General features: G+C 45.6%; 1 protein-coding gene across 3 annotated transcripts in view; it reads right to left on the reverse strand.

Annotated features, from left to right (window-relative positions):
- The window catches only part of LOC103363464 (transcription factor SOX-6-like), a 123,800-nt gene that overhangs the window by 58,537 nt on the left and 38,464 nt on the right, over window positions 1-26,799 (reverse strand). For all 3 annotated transcript variants that reach the window (XM_008290241.1, XM_008290242.1, XM_008290240.1), the window contains 3 exons: window positions 21,235-21,472; window positions 17,855-18,065; window positions 1,122-1,211 (listed from right to left, as the gene is read on the reverse strand). In XM_008290241.1, coding sequence (XP_008288463.1) covers window positions 1,122-1,211; window positions 17,855-18,065; window positions 21,235-21,465 — 532 coding nt within the window. In that variant the 5' untranslated portion in view covers window positions 21,466-21,472. The remainder of the gene's footprint in view (window positions 1-1,121; window positions 1,212-17,854; window positions 18,066-21,234; window positions 21,473-26,799) is intronic.

Raw genomic sequence — 26,799 nt, forward strand, 5'->3', positions numbered from 1 at the left:
AGTTTACCAAGCAGTGATTTATCCTTCAGTTCATTAAGGTTATTGCCAATGAATATACTTATTAGAACATTCAACTGCCTTTTCCCCTTTCCGCTGTAAGTGGAGGAATTGTAATTCAGTAATTAAAGCTAAACACTGGTTTTACTTATGTATGTCAGCCGTGTTTTATGAAAAGAAAACTATTCAGCAAATTATCAAAATCACCTGCACAGCAATGAACCGTGAACCTCTTTTGGCTTCGTGAATTATCTCCATGAAATGTTAATTAAAAATGCTCAAATGTTATACTGAGAATACACTGAAATCCTTTTCCCTAAATGGTTTCCAAGAATTAAAAAAAAAAAACAAGACACAAGAAGTTCTCTGATGAAAGGGGTTGGAGCGCCGGAGCCAGTGGCAGCCTGGTGTTATCAGCCAGCTGGTATTGTGCTTCCCTGAGCTGTATAAACACACCGGCTTTCTGTAACAGTCAGTGCTAAGGACTAGCAGCAGCCCTGCCCATCCTCAGCCCACCTTGGCCCTGTCATAAACAGAGATTTTGGGGGAGTGCTGAGCTGAGCTGTGCCGCGGTGCACTTGATACGCCGCGCAGGGCGTTCGCTGTCAGAGCCGAGACATTCCACTCAAACGCGAGCTCGCCGAGGAGACGACTCTGCGCGTCTCCACGCCGTCTCCTCTCCTCTCCGAGCCGCTTCTCTCCTTTCAGCTCAGCCGTGCTCTGTTTACATCAAGCACACTTTGGGTTCAACAATTACCAGAGCAGCATGAACGCGCCGCATGTGCCGGAGCAGAGTAGCACGGCTCAGGGCCGTCTGAAGGGACAACAACAATAAACCGCTGACAAGCACAGAGAGCCTCCGAATGGGTCTAAATGGGCTGGAATTCTGAAGAAAAGCACTTTGGATAGAGTTGGGCATTCCAACAAAAGATAAGGGAGGAGAGAAATGAAGCAGGAGGGCAGCCAAAGGCCTTTGTCTTATTTCACAGTACAAGGCTTTTTTTTCTGATTTCATGCAGGACATAAATTATGCAGGTCTGACAGGAATGAGGAACTTTCTAACAAGACTCAAAGTGTTGCTGGTGTCGGTAAATCAGCTGAAATCAGCCCCGATGCACTCGTACCTTTCACTTCTGCGAGCAGCTCGCTGGTGTTGAGCCTCTCCATCTTCTCCTTCCAGTCTTTAGACAGAAGTTTCTCCATGCACGAAGAGTCTGAAAAATAAAAAAGGAAATTTCAGGCAATTAGTAATATTTGACGTAATCATATTTTTATGTGAGGTAATATTTTGAATTGGATGTAGTTTCTCTCTTTATAATTTTGCAGATGCCATAAATCCATTCAGTTAAATGAAAAGTCAGTGTATCAGATGAAAGAGAGGTATTTTATTTGATGGCACTGCACGGCGAACATTAAAAGAGACTCAGGCTGACAGCTGAGCGATGAGCTCAGGGTGCAGCGAGGAGGGAAGCAGGCATTGTGGGGATAGCGTAAGGGCAGAGACACACATTAAGTGGGAGGCAAGGAGTGAGACTGGGTACGTCCAAACGTTCACACAGCTGCCAATGATGAAAACAATTAACATTTGTCCAGCAGACAATGAATCAGAGGAGGAATGGCTGCAATCTGCCACGCTGTCGCTGGTGTAGCTGATAAAGAACATACTGGGCCGGCTGACCCGGGCCTCCGCCGTCTCTGCGCCGCTTAGGGTTCAGCCTGTTCCCATCAAACACCAGCAGCACAAGGAAGCCTCCAGCTCTCCACCTTGAGCTACTCCTTTACAAACCGCCTCTAATCTGAAGCATGTTCAGTCCCACTTACTATTATTTAAGAAGCTGTAATGTGCTGATTTCTATACGAACCGTCTCCTGAAAAATATTATTCCTAAGATTTATTTCCTTAGATTTGGAGCAAAATTCAGAACCAAATCAAACAGGACTTATTACCCCAAAGCCACACGGTAATCAACAGTCTTTCTATATATCTCACAGCGGATCATTTGGGAGAATCGTTCTGCCACGGAGAAGGTTTGTCTCAACTCAGTGTAATATGACTGGAGTCCAAGTTGCACGTAATGTTTAACAGGCTGGGAAGGGCCTGTCACATGCGATGTTCTGGACTCCTCCAGCGCGTCCATTATCATCCTTGACATCAAACACGGAGGCGAATTACACAGCTGAGGATGTATACAAGTGTTGTTTCCTTTTATCCGTCTGTAACATCTCCTGCTCGCTTCCCCAAAACCAAACACCGTCGCTCCCTCTGACAAACAGGCCGACTTCAGAGGAACTGGGAGTAACAGGGGGTCAGTAGTTCTCGTGGCCTTGTTTAAGGACGGCTTTCAGAGAGATCAAGCAGAGTCACCATTTTGTTTGATTGTCCACTTCCTCCACCAACGTGATGGGGGTCGACAGGACATCTCCAGCTCAGGGTCATTATAACATTACTTCTGCTTTATTGACTTTCCAATTCCCAACTCACAGTTTGTCCCCTTGACCCTGAGCGAGGGAGAGAGAAAAGGCTGTGTGTTCTGTGTGTGTTTGTGTGCGTTAACTCCCTGCGTGGCACAAAGATCACAGATCTTAAAACAGTGGTTAAGGGCAAAGGGAGTAGCGGCGCTCGGCTCTTCTTCCCTGCCTCTCACCCCTGGGTGAGCCAGCTTCCTCTCCCAGAACAACAAACTCCCCTCAAATCATAAAACCCTCAGACAGACAGAGGCCTGACGTGTTCTCCCCTAAAGCACAGAAAAGGCATATTTTTAAAGTGCTGTAAAGAGGAATTAAACAAACACGTCGAACATATGTTAATATGCACACATATGCTCCCTCTGCCTCGCACACACACACCCATATGTAAACACACACACACACCCATATGTAAACACACACACACACACTTTCATCACAGATGCTCCTCCAGCACTTGATCATTAAGGAATGCACCAACAGTTGGAGATAATGTGGTGCCAGCTTCCATTCTACTCCAGTCCTCCCCTCCCTTCCACCTCCCTCCCAGGAGAGCCGCCGCTCCCTCACTTCTCCATCCCCTCCGCTGGGCCAGACACGACCTGCCAAGTCCTCCAACAGGAGAGACTACAGCTGGAATGCGCTGCTGTCCTCCCTGCCTTCCACCTGGGAGAGGTGAATAATGACCTGGATTAGTCTATAAAATAACTCTCAAACACCTTTCAGTGTTCGAACGCTGTGGACAAAACAGGCAACCAAAAATGGATTTGGTGAACGCGGAGCAACTTTTGCGCAGGCGTGCTCGAGGAAAACAGTAAACGAGTCTGATGTCTGGCTTTTTTCAAAGCGCCCTTCCACAGCCGATTTTCCTGAAGAATTTAGATTAATAGGAGGAATGCTATTCGAGTTTAGAAAATGCCTGTCTGCTTTCTCAGGAGAAATTATAGATGCCAATGGAAACACTGCTTAATGTCAACATGCTAATTACTGACACATTCTAGCAGAGGATTGACAGACGCTTCATTCACCGTAAAATAACCGATTATTCCTGATAAACGATTCGCACTTGACTCCGGATTTTCACTGGGTTTAAAATGCGAGTGGATTTGCTGGTAAAAGCAAATATAATCGCTTCTGACGGCGGCGAACTTCTGTGTGAGGTTTTTGTGTGAAGAAGAGTTTTCTTGCTCTTGTCCTTTCAAAGTAGGACATCACATGCTGGGGAATTAGCTTAAACAAGAGAAGAGTCCAGCCAGTTTATTTTTATTTTCCTATGGGGGCTCTTAAATCTCTCGCACCCCCACCCCTTCCATTTTTTTCTCTCCTCCCCCTCTCGAGATAAAATGCTCTGTGGCTGGGGAGCAGGCCATTCAGCTGGGATGAGAATGGAATGAAAACAATAGCCCTTATCAGGCTCTTATTTACATTTTCCCAGCGTCCCTGCAGTAGACAGCTTGGCTTGTCACCAAGCCCAGATCGCCCCACTGGACTCGGACCAACTTCCTCCAGCCCCAGCGATTCCAATGGTCCCTATGGACCCTTGCCTGGCACAGACCCCCGCCACTCTGCAGCTAGCACAGATAGCAACATACAAGACAAAACTACTGGAGTGTGTGTCCAAGACGTGTTCCCATTGAGAGGGGAATGGTTTCTGGACTACTAAGCCCGTCTGGGTCTCATTGTCTCCTCTCTGGGGCTGGTGCTGTATAGCTGGAAAAATGCCCTGAACTCTTTCCCTTTTTTCTTGTTTGAGTTTCCTCGTGGCTCTTAGAAGAAAGTGAATCGTCATCGCTGATTTAATACCGCTAGATTCAGTATGTCTGTGTCCTATCAGGCCTGTCATCTCAGGTGTACAGCCTTCCTATGCAGGTATGCTGTGATCTTATTGATGTGGGTGAGTGGGCGGAGGCATGGAGACACCTAAGGCCCAGATCGGATGGCTAGATTAGGCTACATCGTTTTTCTACTGTATTAAAAACAAAGCTAATGATCCTCGTAAATCTCAACAAAGGGATGTTTCTGGGTTGATGTGTGGCATAAACAAAGCTTTCAGCACCTGACAGCCGGCGCTGCCAGAATATCGTGTTCAGTGTAAACCACAGTCGTGGAGCTAAGAGGCGGGTCGCTGCTATCTGTCCCGACGCCGACCGAAGAAAAGCATTGATATGATTTTTGCCTCTTGGTCTGCCGTGCTCTGTGCTCCTGCTGCTTTTCTCTCACGCCGGCATTTCAATGCAATAACTAATAATCTGAATCTGGTTTTTATTGTTCACACTCCAAGACAAAGTGCTTTTATTAAACTGAGAGCCGTTTAGCTGCAAGTGACCGTGATCGAGATGCGAAGGTAGGGAGGAAGTCGTCGGCTTAATTTATGTTTTTATCGCCGCCGTAAACAGACGAGTTCATTCCAGCGATTATTGCAAACTGTAGAAAAGCCCAAATCACTGAGTGGTACACCAAATTGACAAATAAACGCAGTCACAAACAAATCAAGCCCTGTCACTTTGGAATTGGATTGGACAGTAATAAAGCTGATCTTAAAAATTCACGACACGTTAATTTTCAAATGGCTACCCACATTGCCATGGAGATATGAAGCACAGTGTGTGTGTGTTAAAGCTAGTGAACACTGCAGCAAAAAAAAGAAGAAAAAAAAACAAGTCATCGTCACTTTTACATATCAGTGTCTGAAAGGTTCAATCTGCTAAATTTGTTGATGCAACCAAAACATGCCATCGTGTTTCAAAAGAGCGCGACTGCCTCGGAGCACAGAAATGGTTTGTTACAACACGCAGCAGTGAGTGTTTTATTACCCCGTGTTGTCAGCAATGAAAACGCTTCGACTGTCTGCCACCGCATTCTGATCTTCTCTGTGTGCGCTATTCTCCTGGGAGAAAGACGATACTTGTGTTTGAGTGTTTGCTGTGTTGAAAAGCCGTTGGCAGAGAAAAGAAGGCTATCTGGGAGAGTCGAATGAACCATAAGTCATGGATAAGAAACCCGGAGACCCTCCCCTTCGGCGTCGGCCCTGTATATCAGTTGTCTCAGCCTCAAGGGGAAACATGTAATTACCAAATCAATGATCAGCTGACGCTCGCCATATAAATAATTTCCTCCTCCCAGTGCAGGGGATCGGACAGTCAGGCAGATAGGGGAGCAGTTTGCCATTTGAAACACAGGAAGTGGGGTTAAACAAGATCGTATTGGTTCACAATTTGGCGTAGTCTAGCTACAACTGAATCAGAAGAGAAACTGAGTTTCAGCACGACTAGCAAACTGAAAAATACACCCCAGAAAATAAGAACAGTCTCCACACGGTGGCACAAAGCAGGTTTCTGGTCAGATTCTAGTTCAGAACTCCGCAGCTTAAAGTCTATAGTATGATTGCAGCCTGGTGATGATGAGTGCAGTCTGGGCGACCCGTAGAGCTTAATGAAGTAAGCAATGGGATGAGGAACGTGCACTGTAACTGGGATTGAAAATTAACACAAATCACTGTTATTTTGCGGCGGCGCGCAGAGCCTTGTATTAATGCATCGTTTACGGCTCTATATGATATTAGCACATTTGATTTACTTCATTATGTTGACTGTGTCGTGTGATTATACGTGTAGAAACCGTCGACGCGCCGACAGAAAAGATAAACAGGAAGGACCTAAATAGCTTCTTCTTTTTTTTTTTTTCTTAAATTTTGTCAGATTTCCTGCATTCAGCGTCAGATACAGTATATTTCTTTGATTCCAGCATAAATTCTCTCTGGGGAATAGAAACCAGAAGAATCTCAGTCAGACAATGACAGGCTAACGTCTAATTTCCCATCCACTCTGCGCCGCACGGGAAACAAATCAAAAGTCGAGATTGATAAAAAAGAAAATGACTGTGACACACTCCAAGGACTCCTTTGAATATCTTAATCACAGACACACTAAAAACAAGACCCCATCATCACAGCAAATAAAACATAATAATTACAAGAGGCAGGCAGGGAAGTGAAATGCAGAGAGAAAACATGTTTTTGTCATTCAGCCGGTAGTCCCTGAGACAACAGCTGTTGGATGCTGCAAATACTCCTGAAGTCTCCATAATCATGGCGTTATTGAAGTGAGGACAAAAAGGGCACTAATTGCAAGGGAGCAATCGGAACGCAATAGGTTACACACCCGGGTGATGCCGCACAATGCAAACGCTAAAGAGGGAGCTGGAGGGTGGGAGGGGGGGAGAGAAAAAAACCTTCTGAGCACAACACTGCGTTGTCGCTCATTTTCAGGCAATTACCTTTCCTCGTTGTCAACAGTTGTAATAACCTCCACCGTTTCCACAAGACTCTTCGGTGCAGTTAAATAATTCCAGCTTTTTAATATGTAATTACAAGTGCTGGCATGCATAAATAAAGAGGTCCAGCTCCTTGAGACGTGTCAGTGTATTGTGGAGCACCTGCATCTCGTGGTGGGCTCTCTTTGACTGACACCTAATCATTATTCCACTTGGTGAACATCTCTGTTAGTCGCTCCCAGACTGATCCCGTTTGGTCATGTAAACAGTTGCTATAAATACAGTGTAGGTAGCTGAGATGAGGCGCGCTTCGGTTGGAGGCTGTGACAGAGTTCGCCTCCATCTTTTGTCCTTACCTCTCACTGCTTTACAGGATTTAGGACTGAATCAGTTGTTGCTCCGGGTGCTTGTTTTGGGTTTTTTGATAAGTCAGAGATCTTTTCATGATGTGCTGAGATGACATCGAATTGAACAGTTTAATATATTGGGACTTAAGTAAACTCACAGCTTTATTTGATGTTTTTCTAAATGTACTTCTGTCGCCCGTATTTATCCAATTACCAAGCGAAGGTTTCAGAATTAAATGCCGAGTGGGCTGAAAGAGTTCAGGTCAGAACTAAACTGTGATTTTTAAGTAACAGGAGCAACGTGTGGGGAACTTTTCGCCTCAGGAAACTAAAGGCGCCGGCCCGTGTGACCAGAAACTTCTCCCTCCGTCTGTATCTGCACCGACCACCGTTAATCCCACCGCGGTGACCCGCCCGTTCGGATACGCACACGGCACCCTGACCTCGCTAAATAGGACACGTGTCTATCAAGCATATATGAATTAACCATCCCCAAGAGGCTTCACCTCCTGAGCTGAGCAGCATGTGACCTCTCCCAATCCATTTTACTGCGGCACTCTGTGGCAATCAGGCTTGAATTATTAAAGTGAGCAGTGAGCAATGATCAATTCATTGCGGCCCTCGCTCGCAGACCGCCCGGCCGTACTTCAGCAGAAATGACATTGAGAACACTTGAGTATGCTTCCAGACAATGCACATAAATGTGAAATATGTCAGACCCGATATGTCAATAATCATAACTGTACAGGCTGAGGCCATGTCCAGGCTAATCCCACAGAAATGCTGTTAGATGACTGTGGGCCGGACGGGTTTCACTGCTGATTCCTTACAAACGAGAGAGAAAGAGTGGCAGAAGTTGAGGCTGCATCACCAGCTTCTGTCGCTTACTGCTTGCTGAGAAAAGTCCTTTGGCATCGGTGCATATAATAAATATTCTATGCATATTTTTGGATATAAGGGCAGGTCATAGCTTGAAGAAACACTAAAGACTTGTGGGCCTTGTAGAGGATATGAGCCAAAAAAAAAAGAAGAAGAAGAAGAAGCCAAGATTCAGTCAAATTGCAGCCTTACCTCCCTCTTATCTACACAAATTAAAGAGGGGGGAAAAACAAAAGCAAAGAAGTTGAAAGAGAGAGGAAGATTGCAGGGAAGTATGCAACTTAAGGAACCTGGAAGTAGGAGGAGGAGGGCAAGAAAAAAAAAAAAAAATCCAATCAAAACTTTGTGAGGAGGAGATGAGGAGCCAAGATAAACCAGTACTCAGAGCCCCCAAAACTGCAATCTCCCCTTAAGCCGGAGAGTGGCAGCTGGCAGAACAGCTGGTGAATAGGATTAATGTCAGAAGAATGAAATAAAACTCAACATATGTCCGAGCCTGAGGTGTTGGGACTGTGCGTGATTGTGCCCCCGATGGATGCCATGTGTGCAGCTGGAAGGAGCTGCTGTGCTGCTCCGCTTTCTACCCCACAAGGTCACTTTTAAGAACTAGGACCATTAAATGCTTGGATAGCAAAATGAACTTTTCATTCCCCCTCTCCTCTGCTTTAAAGTCTCTATTCAGGCGGCAGAGGGAGTCTATTGAACAGGGCCATCAGTACAATGCTCTCTAAAATTCATCACCCAAACAAACAATCGCTGCTTTGATTAAATTAAGGAATACATGTCCAAATAGTGCACGTAAAAAAAAAAAAAAAAGAGCCAGACAAGGTCGAAGAGATGCAGAGGTTTTATCAAAATGGAGCAAAATAAAACAATTTATTTCAATCGAGTGTGTGTGTGTGTGTGTGTGTGTGTGTGTGTTTACAGTTTATTTAACAATAACTCAAACAAGGAGCGCTTTAATAAAACACAGTGCCCTAAAATATCCTAAGTGCAACATTAGTTAATTTTATTTTTCGACAAAGGTAAGACCAGAGCAACAAGACCAAACCACACCGCCGTGGTCTGTTCCTGTCTTAAGAGTGCAGACGTAACTTCTGGAGTCTGAGCTGATGCTGATGAGGGCATCAGCACTCGGGAGGACGAACATTACAAGAAGAAATATGTAGACTTGATTTCAATTTATAATTTCCATTTGATGTTGGCAATCATTACGGTCCGCACACTGTAATAAATTATAATAATTTCACACAAAAATTAAATTACTGGGTACCTTGCATTGGAGGGATTTTTTTTATTTTTTTTGGGTACCCTGCAATTTAACTGTCAGATATAAACTTGCCTGCTAATCAATGCTCGAAAACATTCACATTTATTCATCTATGTTAAATTAATAGACGTGTGAAGAAAACGTGGAGTACTGTGATCATGGCGGCTCAGTGTGATTTAGTAAATTAATGGGTGTCTGACTCTACAAGGACAAAAAGAGGCTAATAGGATCCACATGAATGCATTACAATTTGCAGTGAAGCCAAGTGTCTGGTGTAGACATTGAAACTTTATTTCATGAACGCCGGACGGCCGCGACGCGCCGCGGAGACCGAACCGTGAGGCGAGAGCGTGAAAAAGCACAAATTGCACGAATAAGTTGGGTGATGTACGGCGCTTCTGGTGATACTGTAAACGCTGTGTTCCTGTACATTTTGCAGCTCTGTGTGTGTGTGTGTGTGTGTGAGCATCTTCCATGTGTATATAATTTTTAATTTTTATTTTTTTAAACTAAACTCACAGCGAGCGTATTATTAATGTCCAGTTCTGCTTTTTTTTTTCCTTCCATTTCCAAGTAGTAATTAAAGTTGTTTATTGGATCTCACAGCAAACTTTGTTTACTAAGAATCCAGAGTTCAAGATTCACACATAGCGCTGACTGGAATTTAAGTCCAGAGGTCACTATTTTTAGATTATGATATTTGCTTTTTGAGGGAGGGGAGGAGGGAAGGGACATCCATGCACCCAACAAAAAACTCTTTATGCGGCCGTCGTATCAGAATTAACTTTTTAAACTATCTGATCAGCACAGTTGCTGAGAAATCAAATAAACTACCACTAATTCTGGTTCACTTTACTGTTATGATTGTTGCCTTGCAGCTGGATAAAGAAATCATGGAGTAACCATAGTGCTCGTAAAGGTTAAGCATTCCACTTCCTAGAAAGTCCCCATTCATTTGCCCACAGCTAAGTGTCTCAATGTGCTGTTGTTCGAGTTGGGCAACAATAGAAGCTGTATTTTTCTTTTCAATCTGCCCGTTCCCTTTCTGTGGGATACAGAGCCATAGGGACTGCAACCTGCTGGGCAAAGATGGAGAAATTTGCTTCTCATGAGAGACTGAGCTCATTGGTCCAGCTCACAACGGGGCAGCTAACAACAGGCTTACAGTATTGGCTTTGTTGAGCAGAGTGCCACCCACTCAGAAGAAAAAAGGAGGATGAGTTGTGCATTAAAGAGCGTTTAAAAATGTAAATGATTGTATGAATCTAGTGCTTTTCTTTTGCCGAGGCTGTGCTGAAAAGGGACAGGAAGAATGAAAAGTCATCTCCAACAAATCTTTAATCCTATTTTTAAATAATAACACCATCCCATTGATTGAACTCCATGATGTGCAATTGATGATGTCGTATCATCAGTTGCATATTAACCACTGTTCCATCGCAATCTTAAAAATTATACTGGAGGTACTTCTAAAGAGAGATGATTATCATCATTGGCACTCAGGCTTTGCAATGCAATAAAACACATTTCTATTCATCTCTTCTGACATTTTCATCACATCTCCTTGTGCATGTAATGTTATTGAACAAGGGGGGAAAGAAAGAGGAAGCAGCACTGAGTGGGAGGAAACATATGTTTCATCATCACTGATTAAATAGTCTCTTTGTTCAGAAGGCAGCACGTCAGAGTTTGGTGTAAGAACATCACGCTCGCTGTTTGGGGGGGAAAAAAAACAATGCAAATATGTTAATAGGCTGCGTCTGCGCTGGTTGTCATGTTTGGTTGTGTCAAGGCGGATCTCTGAGCTGGATGGCTGACGTACCTCTGACTTACAGAACAAGCCTGAAATGTGCTATGAAATCATTAGCGGGCCGCAGAGGCTGCCTGTGCCCAGGGTGTGAGTTACACTCGCACTATTTTGATCCTCGGTCAGATGACACCGGTTCTTTTGTCAAGTTATGTGTGGAGAATGCCTGAGAGCTGAATGCCACAGCTAGGACAGTGATACTTAGCTGGCTCACAAGTCTCCCAGTGTAACCCTACTGCAGGCATTCACACACACACACACACACACACACACACACACACACACACACACATGCAGCAGGACACATGTGCCCTCACTCTGCCCCACATCCCATTGTGGAAGAGCCCCTCTTCTTCCCATTTCTGCCTGCCTCGGCCCCTCCTCCTCCTGATTATGTGAAGTTTGCACACGATCCTCTTTATGTTCGCTTTAGCTGCAGAACCGGGCTGTTGTCTCCCATTTTTGGGCTTCGTGGCCCAATGACAAATATAGTAACATTAATGGCTTCTGCCTTCTTGTGTGTCAGCATTTCGACATCTCTGTGTCCCTCCAAAACTGCGGTGTCACATAAAACAGTCAGGCCACCGCAGACCGCTGCTGATTTAATCACTGCGCCTCTCACGTATGACACAGGAGGGAATTTATTGGGGTTTTTTTTGCTCACAACAAAAAGCCGAACTTTGCCGAAATCTTTCAGATTTCTACCGAAAACGCAGTGATGTCACTCACCCTGCATCTTTGTGCGGTTCCATATAAATGCAGTGGCCGAGGCATACCTACAAGCAGCGCGTGGGTGTGTGACTATGTAAAGACAAACAAGCCTCTGTGCAATTCTGGCTGCGATTTGTCTCTCAGAGACACTCGTTTCCTCCTATCAAGGGGTTCCTGTGCAGCCAGTAAGCCAGGATCACAATGGGAGTTTTGTGCTGCATGGGTGCAGGGGGACACGCTCAACAGCTGAAACCCGGGAAGATGGCCCCTGGAATGCTCCACAGCAGTTGCTACTGTTGACTAATCGGAATATGAGAAGTGGGGAAGGTGATCTTGAATGCAAAGAATGGCACATTGAAGAAGCAGCTGCTTGTTTTGTCATCTGAATGACCAAGACAGCAGAAAGGGTTCCCGTTTTGAAAGGGGCAACAAAATCTATATCTTAGCTTGTGTAAAGTGAGACCTGCGCTGGCCTCCGTTGCCCTATGGGGATGCGCCTGTGTTATGCGAGGGCTCTGTTTTGGAACAGATAGTAAATACATAATTCAGCAGCGGACCAGGCAACTCGGAGCTGCCTGCTTCCCCCATGCAGCCACTCCATTTAGCAGTGGGCTCTGATCTCAGCCTGGCAAAGGGGCAGCTCTGTCACTGGAGGATAAGAAAAGGCTGGGAGACAAAATTCATAGGAGGAAAAATGTTGATCTGGACCAGATAAGGGTGAGAGATTGATAGGGGAAAACATAAAAATAAAGGAAGGAAGGGTAGAGGGGGGGAAGATGGGATGAGAGCAAAAGCAAAGGGAAGAGGACGGGAAGGCAGGAGCAGGGAGGAGTGAGGGGCCGAGCATCTTTTTTTGTGAAAGTTCACATGTCAGGCTGGCAGGCTGCCCGCGGCATACAGCCGAAAAATCTATTTAACGTCTGCTTCACAGGGTGACAAGAGGGTTGATTGGCAGAGAGCAGAGAGCCACTTTTGATCATGTGTCCTAACAAGCGATTCCAGCTCATGTCTCCTCAGCCTGAACAGATCTACATTACCTATTCAAACAAAAGTGACAGACCAGAGCGCTGCTCCGCTGAGCTGGTGCGCCACGCCACAGGCCAAGAGCGAGCACACACACATGCACACGCGCAGGAGGGCCCCCGCTGACACACGCAGGATATGCAGACACACACACACACACACACACACACACACACACACACACACACACACAGCTATACTGGCAATGTGATCAAATAAATCACTCGTGTCGAGATGAGGAGCTCGCTGGAGTTAGGATGATAGAAACAACTGATTGCTAAAGTGGGCGGGAGCGTTGCGTTGATGTTCGGCCCGTGCATGCGTCCTGCCAGGTGGGTCCGGGCCTTACGCTGGCCGCTATTATGCAACAGTCAGTCAGTGGGTCTGGGAGCGCGCGGAGCTATGTGTGGAGAATGCCTCAAAATCTGCAACCAAGGCAACTGGATTTCCATCCCTCATTGCATATGCATCGAGTCAGAGGCTCATGCTCAGATCATTATAACAAAGATTCCTATTAATTAGGTGGGATAAAGCAGAGCCAGATGACATGGCAGCTGGGATGAGGAGACGAGAGGGGAGAAGGGCGGGAACCGACACAGGAGGGGAGAAAGTGCATCAGTCTGCTTTCTGTGAGGCGGGAAGGTGGATTTTCTTCTTCTTCTTCTTTTTTTTTGCTAATATAATGTGTAACACAGACTGTATGTGATAAACCTTTCAAATCTTTTCACTGCTGCATTGAAACTAAATAGTTTTCCAAATATAAATGCGTTGACGCCACCAAGCACCTGCAGACAATTTCCGTGGAGGCTGGGTGTAGAGTCAGCGGGGGCGGCGGCGCTGACAGGGGGCAGTGTTACAACAGAGTCAAGAGTTCATCAGCGCTAATCAGACCACGGGCTTCAAGCTGATGCTATTCTCTTCCAGAGCTTTCACCCATCCCTGAATCTCATTACGTGGCGTGCTGTAATAGAGGATAATGACCTGGGGCTACTCGCACAATGCTGATCACTCCCCCACACTCAACCTAGTGCACGGTCATTATACAGTCATAACACACAATGTCGCTGAGGGGGGGGTAGGTACACTTACAAATAGAGTAGAGGTGATAAAGGACGACGGATCTAAGTGGTAATGCACAACCGCATACAGTTCAGACGTATAGCCGTGTGTGCGATTAGCCCAGCGGCACACCCCGCTGCGCCGCTTTATGTCGCCAGCAACGCTCGGGTTACCTGCTGCTGTAATGGGGCGACTCTTTTTCTCAGTGGCCGTTAAACGCCGTCCGACCTGAGATTATAAGGCGGTCGCAGTTTAGCCGCACTTCCTTTCGCCGAGCTAATTAACCGCGACTCCGTCAAAGGGCTCCCGGCGTTGACTAATCTGCTCGACCAGGTATTGTGTTCACGCCGCCCTGTGTAAAGAGGCCGCGGCCTTAAGAAACGGCGTGCGTTACTTTAAATGTAGTTGGCCATTTCTGTGCCTGCTTGCCAGTTTTTTAGGTTTAAGTTATCGATATACGTCAGATGTCTCCGTCGTCTGGTGTCCTGAGATCACACGATGCTTTTAAAACCGAGCCAGTCGACTACACTGTAGGAAGGCTGGACATAAAAACCTAGAACACCAATGGGAAGTTTTTAACGTACGCATTTTTCCTGATATAAATTTTCCCCGAATTATCGATTGAGAGCGTCTGATTCTGTTGTCTTTCCAGATCTATTTATGCTTCGTTTAGACTTTACTGACCAAAGACAGGGAATGAAATTGCCTCTGTTTTATCTCTGAACTACACAAAGATGGCAAAACACACATAACGGCATCCCATTGAGCGCCGGTTCTTCTGGCAAGGACTCAACAACCAGATACTGAGCCCAGGAAAATCCCTAAAAGCTGAGACGGGAGGCTGAAACCCAATTACCCGTCCTTGTCTTGGGGACGATCATAAAGACTCAACGCACAAGTATTTCTGTGTTGACTTGCGCACTATTGATTCATACTTTAGTGCATTATATGAAACTGTTCTAATTGCACGTGAATCAAATCAAGGTCACCTTGGCTTTTTATAATGGTGGCTATTTTTCTTTCTAACCTAATACTTTGTACTGACATTTTTAACTCTTGACAAGTGCTGACTTATCCATAAATAATGCATTTACAATACCTAGTAAATAAACATGGGGCACAATCGTTAGCCCTGCTGGCAACTGGGCCTAATAGAGCTTTTACAGCAAAGGTGACTATTCAGCTAAATGCAGTGCTCACTGCTGGGAGGACATTTTCATTCATTAGCACAGTCACAAGCACTTAAAGCACTTTAAGGACCAGAAATGGAGAGTAAGGGTAGAAGGATGGAGAGGGTGAAAGGGTAGAACTATATAGAGATGGAGGGATGGAGGGATGATATCTTGAGCATGCATCGCTGTCTCTATTGTTGTAATGTTTGTAAGGCGTCGTGGTAAATAAAGAAACCCGTCTTTTGAATGGAGACGTACAATATTAATGCTGCCATCTGTTGTTTTTGGGAATTCCCTTCCCCTGCATTTACCAAGATCATCAAAACATGGAATTATAACTTGACCTTAGCCAGTCACATGCTGCGTTTCTCGTTGTTTACCCTGTAAAGGTGAGGCCACCGCTACAACACAGCAGCGTGTCATTTGTGGTCGCGCTAAAGCATTCAGTAGCAAGAACCACATCTAAAGTCTGTAAACAACATATGAACACCACATCCAGGAAACTTCAAACCCCAAGCGTCCACCTGTGCTAGCATCGCTTTAAGTGGGATTTCATGTTCCATATAAGAGCAACGCGCTGCGTAAAGCATGTAGCACACGCCATTTGTTTTCCCTTCACACTCGGCACATTTATCCATCAGGACAATGAACTGTCTTGACCAGACGAGGAAGCCCTCAGAAGAATGGCAGCAGATGGTGGAGTCTCTGAGGACGTCAGTGATCCCGAGCAGGCAGGCACCGAAGAAGCAGAATTAGACACAACAGTTGTCGCGTGTAGATAAGCGATATATTTAGCTCGTCTATTGCTCGCGGCACATTAGCGGCGTCATTAAGACAACAAATGGCTTCTCCAGCATTCCTGTATGTTCTTTAATAGGTTAATCCTGCCCTTTTCATCTCCAGCCGTGTCTCTCTCTCCACAAACAAAGACATCAGATTATGAGTTCTCCGAGGTTTCTGTGAGGTTTTCCTCAGGCAGCTCCTGAGAGTCCCTCTCCCTCCATTTTACAGTAATCACTGATCATCACCGCTGAAGCTTCCTCGAGTGCTCTCCACAACAGAGTATCTCTCACTTCTTGCAGCTTGGGGACAGCATGCTGAACTTTGTGAGCCTCTTGTCTTCTGCTGTGTTCCCCGCTCAGAAACTAATTTCCTCCAACAAGGGAGTTTATTTTGGTGGCGATGATACACAGCGCATGAGGCAGACCAAGTCACTATTATTAACAGGAGATTAAAACAGCTGTATGGCACTCTAAAGCACCCTCTCCTCCCTGCGCTAACATACGGCCCTGGATTACAAGCTGCACTTGACCATTTAAATTACTGCAACAACCAGCCTTCACCAGCTGGGGCTCATTACCATAATGCCCGCTGTCACTGCCGAGAGCACTGACAATCGTGCCCTGAAAATCAGCCACACCAGAACGGAGACACATGTGAAGTATATTCTACCTGTGGATGAAACAGAGAAGTAGTCGTGGAACCGCTTTTGAATCGCAGAATGCCTTTTTTTTTATTATTTATAAATGAGAAACTGAGCTATAAGATGCTATGAGGTGGGATCAGCTCCAGATTCAAGCCTATTAGAAAATAAAATAAAAAATGATGTGGAGGAAAACTAAAGCATTTGCAAAAAACCTCCAGGGATCTTAGGAAAATATGAAAACTCCTCATATAGAGAGATATACCGACTATTTTCTAGAATATTAAGTCTAATTAATTCAAATCCTGAACTGTAAGCAGCTTTATGATTAAAGAATATTTGTATATTTTGCTAAAATGCTAATATTAACTAATACAACAACTCTTTTTTTTTTTTTACAATATAAATAACTGAACCTCTTCTTTTTTAATGTTTCTTCACGTCTCAGTCTTTTTTTTTTTTTGGTCACTTTGATCCATTTTAGTTTTTAGAAGATCCTCAATTTATTAGAGAAAATCTAGACGGATTGTTTCGTCTCACGCTATCCAAATACTGCGTCCCACATCTGGATGTGGCGACACGATTACCCGGCGAGGGTCCTGTGATGCTCCGATACCGAGATCGCCAAACGAACACTTAAAAAATAAGTGGTAAATTATTTTTAGGCTAACAGAGGTCTAATTTATTCGTCTGATGAAGTGCTTAAGCTAAGAGCTCCCCAGACGCTAAATGAGACACATGCATTCCCGAGGGGGTTTAACATTTGATTGGATGTAGTTATATTACTACAGCCCTAATTAAGAAGGGGGATGTGTTTCAGCAGCTCTTTCAAATATTTGTTTTTCCGCCATACTCTTGATAGACTGCAGGCTGTAGGAGGGAGAGCCGAGCAGGGTGAAGCAGACATGACAGAGACCTCGCAGTGTAAACGGGTTTATCATCTTCTGCATCTAATTGTAGAAAAATAAAAATCTTATGTTGAATAATCAAGTCGTCACAGAGAAGGTCTCCGGGTTGTTTGTGGCATAACTGTGATGAATAACCGAGTTAAAAAAAAAAGTGTTCTGTGTGCAGCAAAATAAAAAGAGGTAATGTTCCTGGCACCGGGTCAGCGCTGTGAGTTTTATAGTCAAAGAGTTTTCCTTGGCATGGAGGAAGACCACACTTATGCTGAGGTGCAGTGCCACACAGTCTTTGTCACATTGGACCAGGTTCAGAACAAACTGGAAACACTCTAACGTCAGTGTTCCCGGCTTGTGTGTGCCCGCATGAGACGGGGAGATACAGGAGAAAGGAGGCAGACAGTCAGGAAGCAAGAAAATTATTTTAAAAAAAGAAAAAAGGAGGAGGAAAAATTTGGGACGATCAGGAAGAAGGTTCGCCGTCACCCCAAACACACACACAGACAGACAGAAGGAGGGAGTCGTACCGTCTTGCTCTGTCTTTGTCATCTCCTCCAGCTTCTTCTGCTTCAGCGTGTCCACTACGTCTGCCAGGCTTCCTTTGCGGCGCTCCGGAGTTCCAAACGCTGATCCGCTCAGCAGGTCACTTCGCTCCCGGGCCCCCTCCTCAGGCTTGTGTGGGGAAGTGGAATTGTTCCGGAAGGAGTACAGGGAACATACTTTATTGCTGTCAGATTCCTGTAAGACAAACAAAAAGTCGGGAGGGGAGGCAGGAGAAGGGATGGGATTCGTATTAAATGATGAGCGCGTTTCTGTGTTCTGTCAGAACTCCATTGAGATTTTCTGACAGGTTTTTTCTTTTTTTTTCCCGTCGTTCGGTGATTGCTAGGTTTTTGCAGCTCAGGGCCGATTTGGCCATATCAAATGGCTCCTCTCTGGCTTTCATACAGCGGCTTCTGTATTTTCAACAGTACTTGCTGCTGCTGCTGGTAAATGAGATATGACAAGTGAAAAATTGAGATGAAATGATGAGGTACACTTTCATAGGGCATATCCATAATGTGCTCAGGCTTTACTTTTCATCTGCAGAGACTACACAGAGAAACCTCCCAACTGTAATCTCTCAAATTGCTGTTGAGTGTGCATTTGTGTTAGGGTGACTGCTGTGTAATTTGTTCATTTTCTAGCGGAGACCTATTCTCAGCTGAGTGCCTTGAGCCGTCGTAAATCTGTGTCCTGTCTCGAGCTGTTGTTGTTTTTCAGTCCCACCTGTGTATGGTTTAGTATTTAACTAAGGGTCCTGTCTCTGGCTGACTGGCTGAGTGCTCCCTGTGCACAAACAGAGACATAAAGGAGGAGAGGGGAGAAGAATGGGGGAGGGCTGGAGGAGAGAGAGGAAGAGAATACTCTGCACATGGGAGCGTATAGTCAGCACACAGACCGTGGCTGAGGTCTGACAGAAGGTGGTGTTAATTATAGTTTGTGGAGTCTGAGAAAGCAGAAGGTAACTAAGCAGCCAGGAGTTGCAGCCTTTAACGGGGGAACAGTTATCTCTGGTTTAAACTTTGGCCCGCCGAGTGCTGCGCAGAATAAACACGACACACATCTGCATCCAGCACACACTGCACTCCTGTCATAGAAACGCCAGTTTTTAATCAACGGCGGCGTGATAACAGAGCGTATTACGGCGTGGTTCAACGATACAGCCGCGTCTGGAGCCACCGACAGCCCTAAATAAAAAGTCAGGAATGCGGTAAACCCGGGCAGGAATGTTGACAGTGCCAATTTCTCATCCCTGTGTGGCATGCTGAGCTCGAGGCAGAGCCGCAGCGGTGTGTAGGGTGGTCTGGTACCAAGCGCCAGGGTGGCACGACCGGCCGGCCCGCGCTGCACCTCCCAGCTCCGTGTTGGATGATTATGCAGCGTGGCAGAGACGGTGGAGAGTGCTTGAGGGGAGTGGGGCAGTGCCGGGTTAATCAGCTGGCGTGGGTTCAGGGCACAGCCCACACAGACGCATGGCACAGCGGTGGAGTCAGGTAATCAGGCAGAGCTCTCATTCCTCCCACCGTATGCCTTCCCCTTGTCTTCTCTCTAGCTCGTCCTCCATTTTGCATTTCGTTTTTTCCTCTTTGCTCATTTTGTCTTTTTCTACTATCTTTTTGCATCTTTCCTCCCACTTGTACTTTTAACCTGCAGCTTCATTCCTTTTAAACACCTCCTGAGCATAATACATCTGGGGGGAAACTACAGCACGCTTCTATCAGCTGTGACGGTTCTGACACAAGATCAAGGTTACTGATGGCAAAAATATAGAAACGCTCAAACGTTCAACTTCTGACATTTAGAATCGCCGTCATCCACCCGTTAATAATGCGATGCACTCAAATCAAACCGAACCCGCGTAACCTGGTGATCTCTCTGATGGCTGCTAACCTTGTTTACACCAATAAAAGATCTGCCGTTCTGACCTGTGCTTTCTATCGGGGTGTTGACGCTGCTGCAGTAAACCAATCCGTCTCCGTCCTGTTCATTCTCTCAACCTGTCCCAGTTGTAAACTACAATTTAATGCATTTAATTATTGTGTTTTTGGCACGCGGTTTGCCAGTTTTATACCCTTTTGATTAAAATCGTTGTGCCTGTTTCGAAGCTAAACTATGTTTTTTTTGCGATCCACATCTTAAAATGATATTCTGCTGCTGACATCTGTAGTGTTGCACAGTGGAAGAGTCCACTTCCTAGCATGCATTATGAGTAGCAGGCTGCTCCAGAGGCTGTGTGTGTGTCTGAATGTGTGTGTGTGTGTGTGTGTGTGTGTGTGTGTGTGTGTGCTGTGCTGCAATGCTGAGGTGTTGAGGGTCTCGGTGGCCAACTGCGGAGCTACTTCAGAGGCCCTCTGGGTCTCTTTACCTCAGACCCGTCTGTCACAGACAACCACCTGCCTCCTATGTCTATAGCTTACAAGTGCTTGTGCTCTTCTTCGCCGTGCTCACATCAAAGAAGCTCTGCACTCGGAGCGTACAGCATCTGGGGTGTTGCTGCAGATGTAGCTCACGCACAACGAGACCAACATGCATCGAGGATTTCTTTAATGGCAACAGCATTCCAGCTCAAGCCAGAGGAAGCAGATAAGGCTGCATTCCCCTCCAGCTGCCGTGATGTCATTCTACGTGGTATTCACATTATTCAAATAGGAGCTGGAAATCCTCTCTTTAACCCAACAGCTCTGGATTTAGTGTTTGTCAGAGTTGCATATCTAGAAACCTGTAATCCCTGAGGTTTCACAGTGTTGGGAAACAACGGACAGGACAGCTTTTTTTAGTACAAGTTAAGAACAATAAGGACAACCTGTGTGGTAAATACCTAAGAGGGTACGGTCAGACAGCAGTACACATGAACAGGCTTAAAAAGGTTCTGTTTTACTGAACTACTCCGTCCTTTATGCCCCAAAACAGATCAAACTAATTTATTTGATTCCATTTCTGCCACAGATGTCTGAAACAGGTGTTTAAACTGCGCAAGTTTGGGAAAGTTAAATTTCATTAGAAGGCATTTGCTGAACTCTCAGACGGATTCTCTGACAGCTGAACGTCTCTGTGTTACTGTCAAATGAATTAAACTCAGAGTGTATTCTGCTCAAGGGAAAGTCACAGCGGTTTAAATTGGAAGAATCTTTTGGGGTTCAAATTTTAGTTTTACAGCTAAACTGTGTTGTTTAATGTCAACAGCATCACAAGTCGGTGTTTCTTGTGCGACTATAACGAGCAAAGCATGAAGCTGAATGTAGGAAATGAGCTTGAACCAGGTCTAGTTTCACCCAAAATGCTGCAGACCTTTAAACTACCTGGTGCTGGTGGTTAACCGGCATCTACCGGGTATTTGTTCTGCTTCTATGCATGCATGTCTCACCATGCGCTGCTGGGCCGACACCAGGCTGTCCCAGTCGCTCTCCGGCGGGACGCTGCTGAGCGGCTGCAGCTCATCGGGGGCTTTTCCGTGGAGCAGACTGTGCAGGGGCAGCTGTGGCGTGCCGTGGGCCTCGGCACTCTCCTCTTTCTCCCAAGACAAGTGCTCCTGACTCATGGCATCATCTCCATCAACCACAGAGGCAAAAGGAGACGTGGCTTGCTTGGAAGACATGACTCTGCTGTGGAGCGAAGAAAAAAAAACAAACAAAAAAAAAGGGAAAATACAGCATAAGAAAAAGTGAGGAAGGCTGTGTCCTTATTTAATGAACGACGTGTGTTGCTGTGAAGCTGGGATCCTAAGTGTTGCACCTGAGGGCTCCACCTGACTGTCACCTGCTGCAGAGTGTGGAGCAGGCCATGGGGTCCCTAATCCTTTGTTTAATGCAGATGGATGACTTGATCTAGGGCTGGAACCGTGCCTGTTTGGGTTCTGGCCCAAACCCCAAGACAGTTACTCAGGCAGCAGGTCAGTCAGAGAGCGGAGACTAAACGCACATAAAAAGGAAAAACCTACCAAATATGTTAACTCTGAGTACAAGGAGGTTGTTTTTTCCTCTGATAATACCTGTTTTTTTATTCCTGAAGTAACTAAAGAATCTCCTTTATCTGGTTTTGTCCTTCAAACGTCTTAATTATTTAATAAATGTGCCGATTTGATTTCCCTCCAAGGCAGTCAAACAAAAGCCGGCCTCGTCTTCTTTTGTCTCAATGCGTCAAATTAGGGAATTTTGCTGTGACATGTTCCCCCCAGGCCAACAAATCCTATTTAAGCAGCTTAAATACCAAAAGCTAACAGGAGGACTAAATTCACAAATCTGTCACATGCTTTCATGAATATTACAGTGAAGAGAGTACTTGACATGTCAGGTGCAAAGGAAACTCATGTTAACTCCAATTTGTGTTTTTTTTTCCTTTTCTTTTTTGAATTTATACAACCAATTCCACTTTTTTTTTCTCACAATTAATGAGGCTGCACTCATGCTGTGTGTTACAATGAATGAAATTAAAGACTGTGTCAGCAAATCTAATTATGCATTTGGTATTAAATTAAAAAAAAGGGGGATAATATGGCCTTCCCACTGATGTGAAGTGGAGAGACGGAGCTGGAGCATGTTTAACTCCTAATCCCTGTTTATTTTTGCCCCACACTACTGGCTGTTAAGCTGTAGGCCTCCATCTTCTCTGGAACATGCAAATAGAAACTGGGCTGGATGTGAAGTTCTGGTTTGACAAAATGCTCAGGGTACTTCTTGTAGCACATTTCATCACTGATCACCATCTGCCCCGTTCTCCTGCTCTATCCACAGGGGTCAGTGTGGCAGCACTTTAGTTCCACCCTCAGTTTGCTGGGGGTTTGTAAGGGGAGGGGAGGGGGGGAAAGCTAAGGTTTGGGGGCCGAAGGGGGGCGGGCGGGCGCTCTCAAGGTTGAGGCAGGCTGTGGTGCGATGGTGTCCTTGCACTTTCTGTTGCGAGCCAGACACCAAGAGATAGGCAGAGATATGCTCCATTCAAGAAAGGGTTTTACCAGCAAGGTCTGACGGTTCTGGGTCTGGCTCAAGGAAATCTGTCAAATGAGATGTATTGAGCGAGTGCACGCGCTGTCGGATCTGTTTTTGTTTGTGTGTGTCGTCGGCGAGATTATTTCAAAAAACAGGCAACTGCCATGAAGCCACATTTGGAAGACAATGAGAAGGAAAGTACAGCGAATTAGGAGAGGATAAAACATAAACTCGTGCTGTTTAGATGGACAGACACAGTGGTGTTTGCAGCTCCGCATTAAACAGAAAAAGAAGGAAGAAGCGGTAGAAGTTGTAGTCGGAGCAGACCTCAGATCTTCTTTTATTTATTCTAGATGTCTGGATGTAACACAGAGAAATTAAAAGGCTCTGTCACCATGTTTTATTTAAACCCTCAAAAAAAAAGAAAAAAAGAAAAGCACACCAACCCCAGAAGACTTGAGAAGTCTGGAAGGAATTAATGCCAAAGCAAATCAGACACAATTCCGGTGTATGAAAGTACAACAGTCTCTGAGCATTACGGCGCTCTGTCTCTCTTACTGACTCGCACACAGTCGCAGATCGGCCTGGCCGCTGAATGAGGACCTCAACAATGGTGGCCTAAGTTAATCTCTTGTGTCTCAGCAGCTGTACAAACAAACCCGCTCAGTCAGGTAGATGGCAGGACAGGCGTGTGGACCCGTGCCTGTCTGCCTGTCTGCCTGTCTGCCTGCCTGTCTGCCCGTTTGCCCGTCTGCCTGCCTGTCTGTCTGCCTCCCTCCCCTCTTTTAGCCCCTGTGCCTCCGAGTGTTGTCGACTGTGTCTTTAGGAGGACTCAGCCCTCAATTTTAATCAGCCATTAAATTGTTTCCTGCAATTACGTCAAATAGAAAACGAGCTCAAAATTGTGTACTGTTAATTGAAAATCAAGAGTCGGAGCAAAGTTCAGAGCACGCGTGTAACGGTAACTATAGAGAGGGCAGTCGTGGGCTTGGAGCGTGTGTGTCTATATGTGTGTGTGTGTGTATTCTGACATATTTTTTATTCATGCATCCAAAAAGCCCGAGCCTGAAGCGCAACAAGCACCTCGTCCTCAATGGAGTGTGAGAGCGAAACAAAGCACTGCTTTTGTATTACACAGTAAATCAAGTGGTATTATTTTACCACTAAAATATTCAGTCTCTCAGGCACTTTTACTTTGGTCTCCAGTCATCAGTCAAACTGCTGAGGCGTGAGCGAGAGAAGGGATGTAGAGAGAGAGAAGAGAGAGGGAGCAGTGGAGACTCCATCCTCCTGTAACATGTGTCTACAGCAATCTTGTTAAAGAATGCAACAGATCTGCAGCAGGCTCCATAACAGTATTTGTCAGCAGGAGTTAATAATTTATTAGCAGCGCTGGGAGGGCTGCGCTCAGGCAGCTAAAGAGTGCAGAGAAGCCCTTCTGCCCCACCCCCCACCTCTGACAAGCCCCATACAATACTACCTCATATTATTGAAAGGGAAAAGGGGGGGAAAGCGTGGCGGTAATTCTCTGAAAATATCTGAGGCCAAGCGTATACGGTATTTTATTCCTCATATTTGCAGCGGGGATCACACGGCGCTGTGATCTAAAGGGGTTCGTGTGCAATAGATCAGCACAGACACAACAAAGACGTTTGACGGGCCGCAAAACAGAGAGCAGCCGAATGTGGGTAGCATGTAGAATCCCATCATATCTTCTGATAGAATAACGCTGTTTACACCCTCGGCCTCCGTGCTTGCAAAATAAAATCAGCAAAACAGCCCTGTTTGTATAACTACAGTGTATTCTTGAAATAACTTTACTGGCATTAATAATTAAATGGGTTTCTGTGGAAAAACAGGCCCAAAATGTGCTTTTACATACTAAACAGGGCGAGAAGTGGTGGACTGGAAAAGGTGGCGGCTGATACATTCCTCACCAGCCGCCCCGCCTCGCGCTTGATTACGCGGTAATTACAGAAAAGTAATCAATAAGTGTGTGATACGCCGCCGTCGTTCTCAAAGACAAAGCCCCAGTCACTTTGAATTCGAGTCGAGGCAGCGACGAGGGAGGGTCAGATAGAAAAGAGACCTGGGCTATATATAGCTGACAATATTACGCACATTTGAAGGATTAGGACTTAAGTTCTCCGGCCGTGGGCTCATGTAGCCTGGAATGCTTTGAGTCATGAATTGTTCCCCGAGATAATGTTTCATCATCGTGCAAAACAACCTCTGCTTAATTGGTAAGTATTAGAGGAGTGTTGTGCTCTGCTCATCTCGGGGGTCTTGTGACCGCCGGGCATGTGTCCTCGGCTATCCCGTTTCCTCTTTCATCATAAAAGGGTCTAACTGACTTTCACCCGCTGTATCTGCTCTGTCACAGTGTTTACCTTTTATAGACAATGGTGATAAGTAACTCCACACCGTCCACCCATCTCCCACACATGCCCACTCGTCTGTCTCACTGCTGACGTCTCGCACCTTCCAGTCATGATCGCAGGTCCCGACAGGGGACGTTACGCCCTCTTTCTTTCGCGTGTTATCAGCAGAGCAAGGAGAGAAAACAACTAAAATATTAAAAAGTAAAGGCCGTTTTAAAAAAATAGAATAAATAAAAAAAGTGTGGTGGACGAGCAGACGGTGACTTAAAGGAGTTTCCATGTGTAGCCTGTCGCAGCATGCACGCATATAGAAGGGCTTGTATTCAAATATGCAAAGTATGTTGGTGTCAATAAATGTTCACTCTTCTTTAAAAACAGAGCATGCAGTCAGTCTGAGGTGTGTCTGACTGCACGAGATCTTCTAACCAAACCAATTAGAGGCGCTGCGACTGCTCCTTTGTGCTGTTATTTTATTGCACTCTGTTAAACGTGCCCCAAACCCGAAGCCTAAACCGACAAAAACACGGAGACTTCATGGTCTAAAAACAGATAGAGACAATAGCGTGGGCGCCGCAGACCATATGTGTGCATATGCGTGTGAGAGAGAAGAAGTCAGAGAGAGGGAAAATCATCTGTGTGTTTCCCTTCAGGGGTTCCTCCTGTTCTAACAGGTGTCATGGTAGGGTTCCTCTGGGTTCTTCACCTGCCATAATGAGATATTACTACCTGACAGCTCCCAGCTGGAGGAGCATTGACACGGAATCCACCGTTTAGCACAATTAAATTATCACCCTCCATTGTGATTGTGCCATGCTGTGCAGCAGCCAGGTTTCTGGATACATAATCAACTCATAATACGGGCTGTATACCGCGCACACGCCGCCTCTTTTCACACACACACACACTGTGCATGCTCACACGTGTTTGTGTGTTGTGTAGCTCGTACAGACACATGTTTTTTTAAATGTCACTGATGCACAAATTTAGCTTAAATCTCGTAAACCTTAGCTGACAAAAAAAATAATGATATTAAAATATAGTAAATAATTGTGGAAATACAGCTTTTCCAGCTCGCTGTCGAACGCGGAACAGAGGCTGGAGAGCTGCCTAAATGAATTTGTTTAAATTGTTCCTCCATTATTGTTGACCTTCCCCTGCAAAAAGTCAACTCAATTACGACGGCACTTCATCCTCACTTCACATTCTCTCCTGATGCCTTCTCTATTAGAAACTGCCACTGTTACCACAGCTAAAATCCACACTCAAATGATCGCCACCCAGAGCAAATTAAGCCAGCCACCTGAAGTGCGCACTTTACATATTGAGCAGAGCATTGATAATTACTTTGCAGGGTAAATTATTTGCAATAATATGCTGCTAGAAGAACTGCCTTGTATCTCACTTTAAACACTTGTGCAGCTGCCATGACAGCGAGGTTGGTGTCCTTGCCCCCCGCGCAAGGCGAAGGCAGATGCAGGTGTGAGAGTGCTTAAGTGTCCCTGTCTGTCTACTCGGGAAGGGTCGATGAGCACTCACACACTGAATCCCTCCTCTGCCTCCTCCTTCCTCTCCTCCTCCTCCTCCTCCTCCCTCGGTCCCCTGTGCCATTGGCCCTTTTCCTGATCC

This window comes from Stegastes partitus, unplaced genomic scaffold (assembly GCF_000690725.1).
Source record: "Stegastes partitus isolate 25-593 unplaced genomic scaffold, Stegastes_partitus-1.0.2 Scaffold661, whole genome shotgun sequence".
In the NCBI taxonomy this organism is placed as follows: Eukaryota; Metazoa; Chordata; class Actinopteri; family Pomacentridae; genus Stegastes; species Stegastes partitus.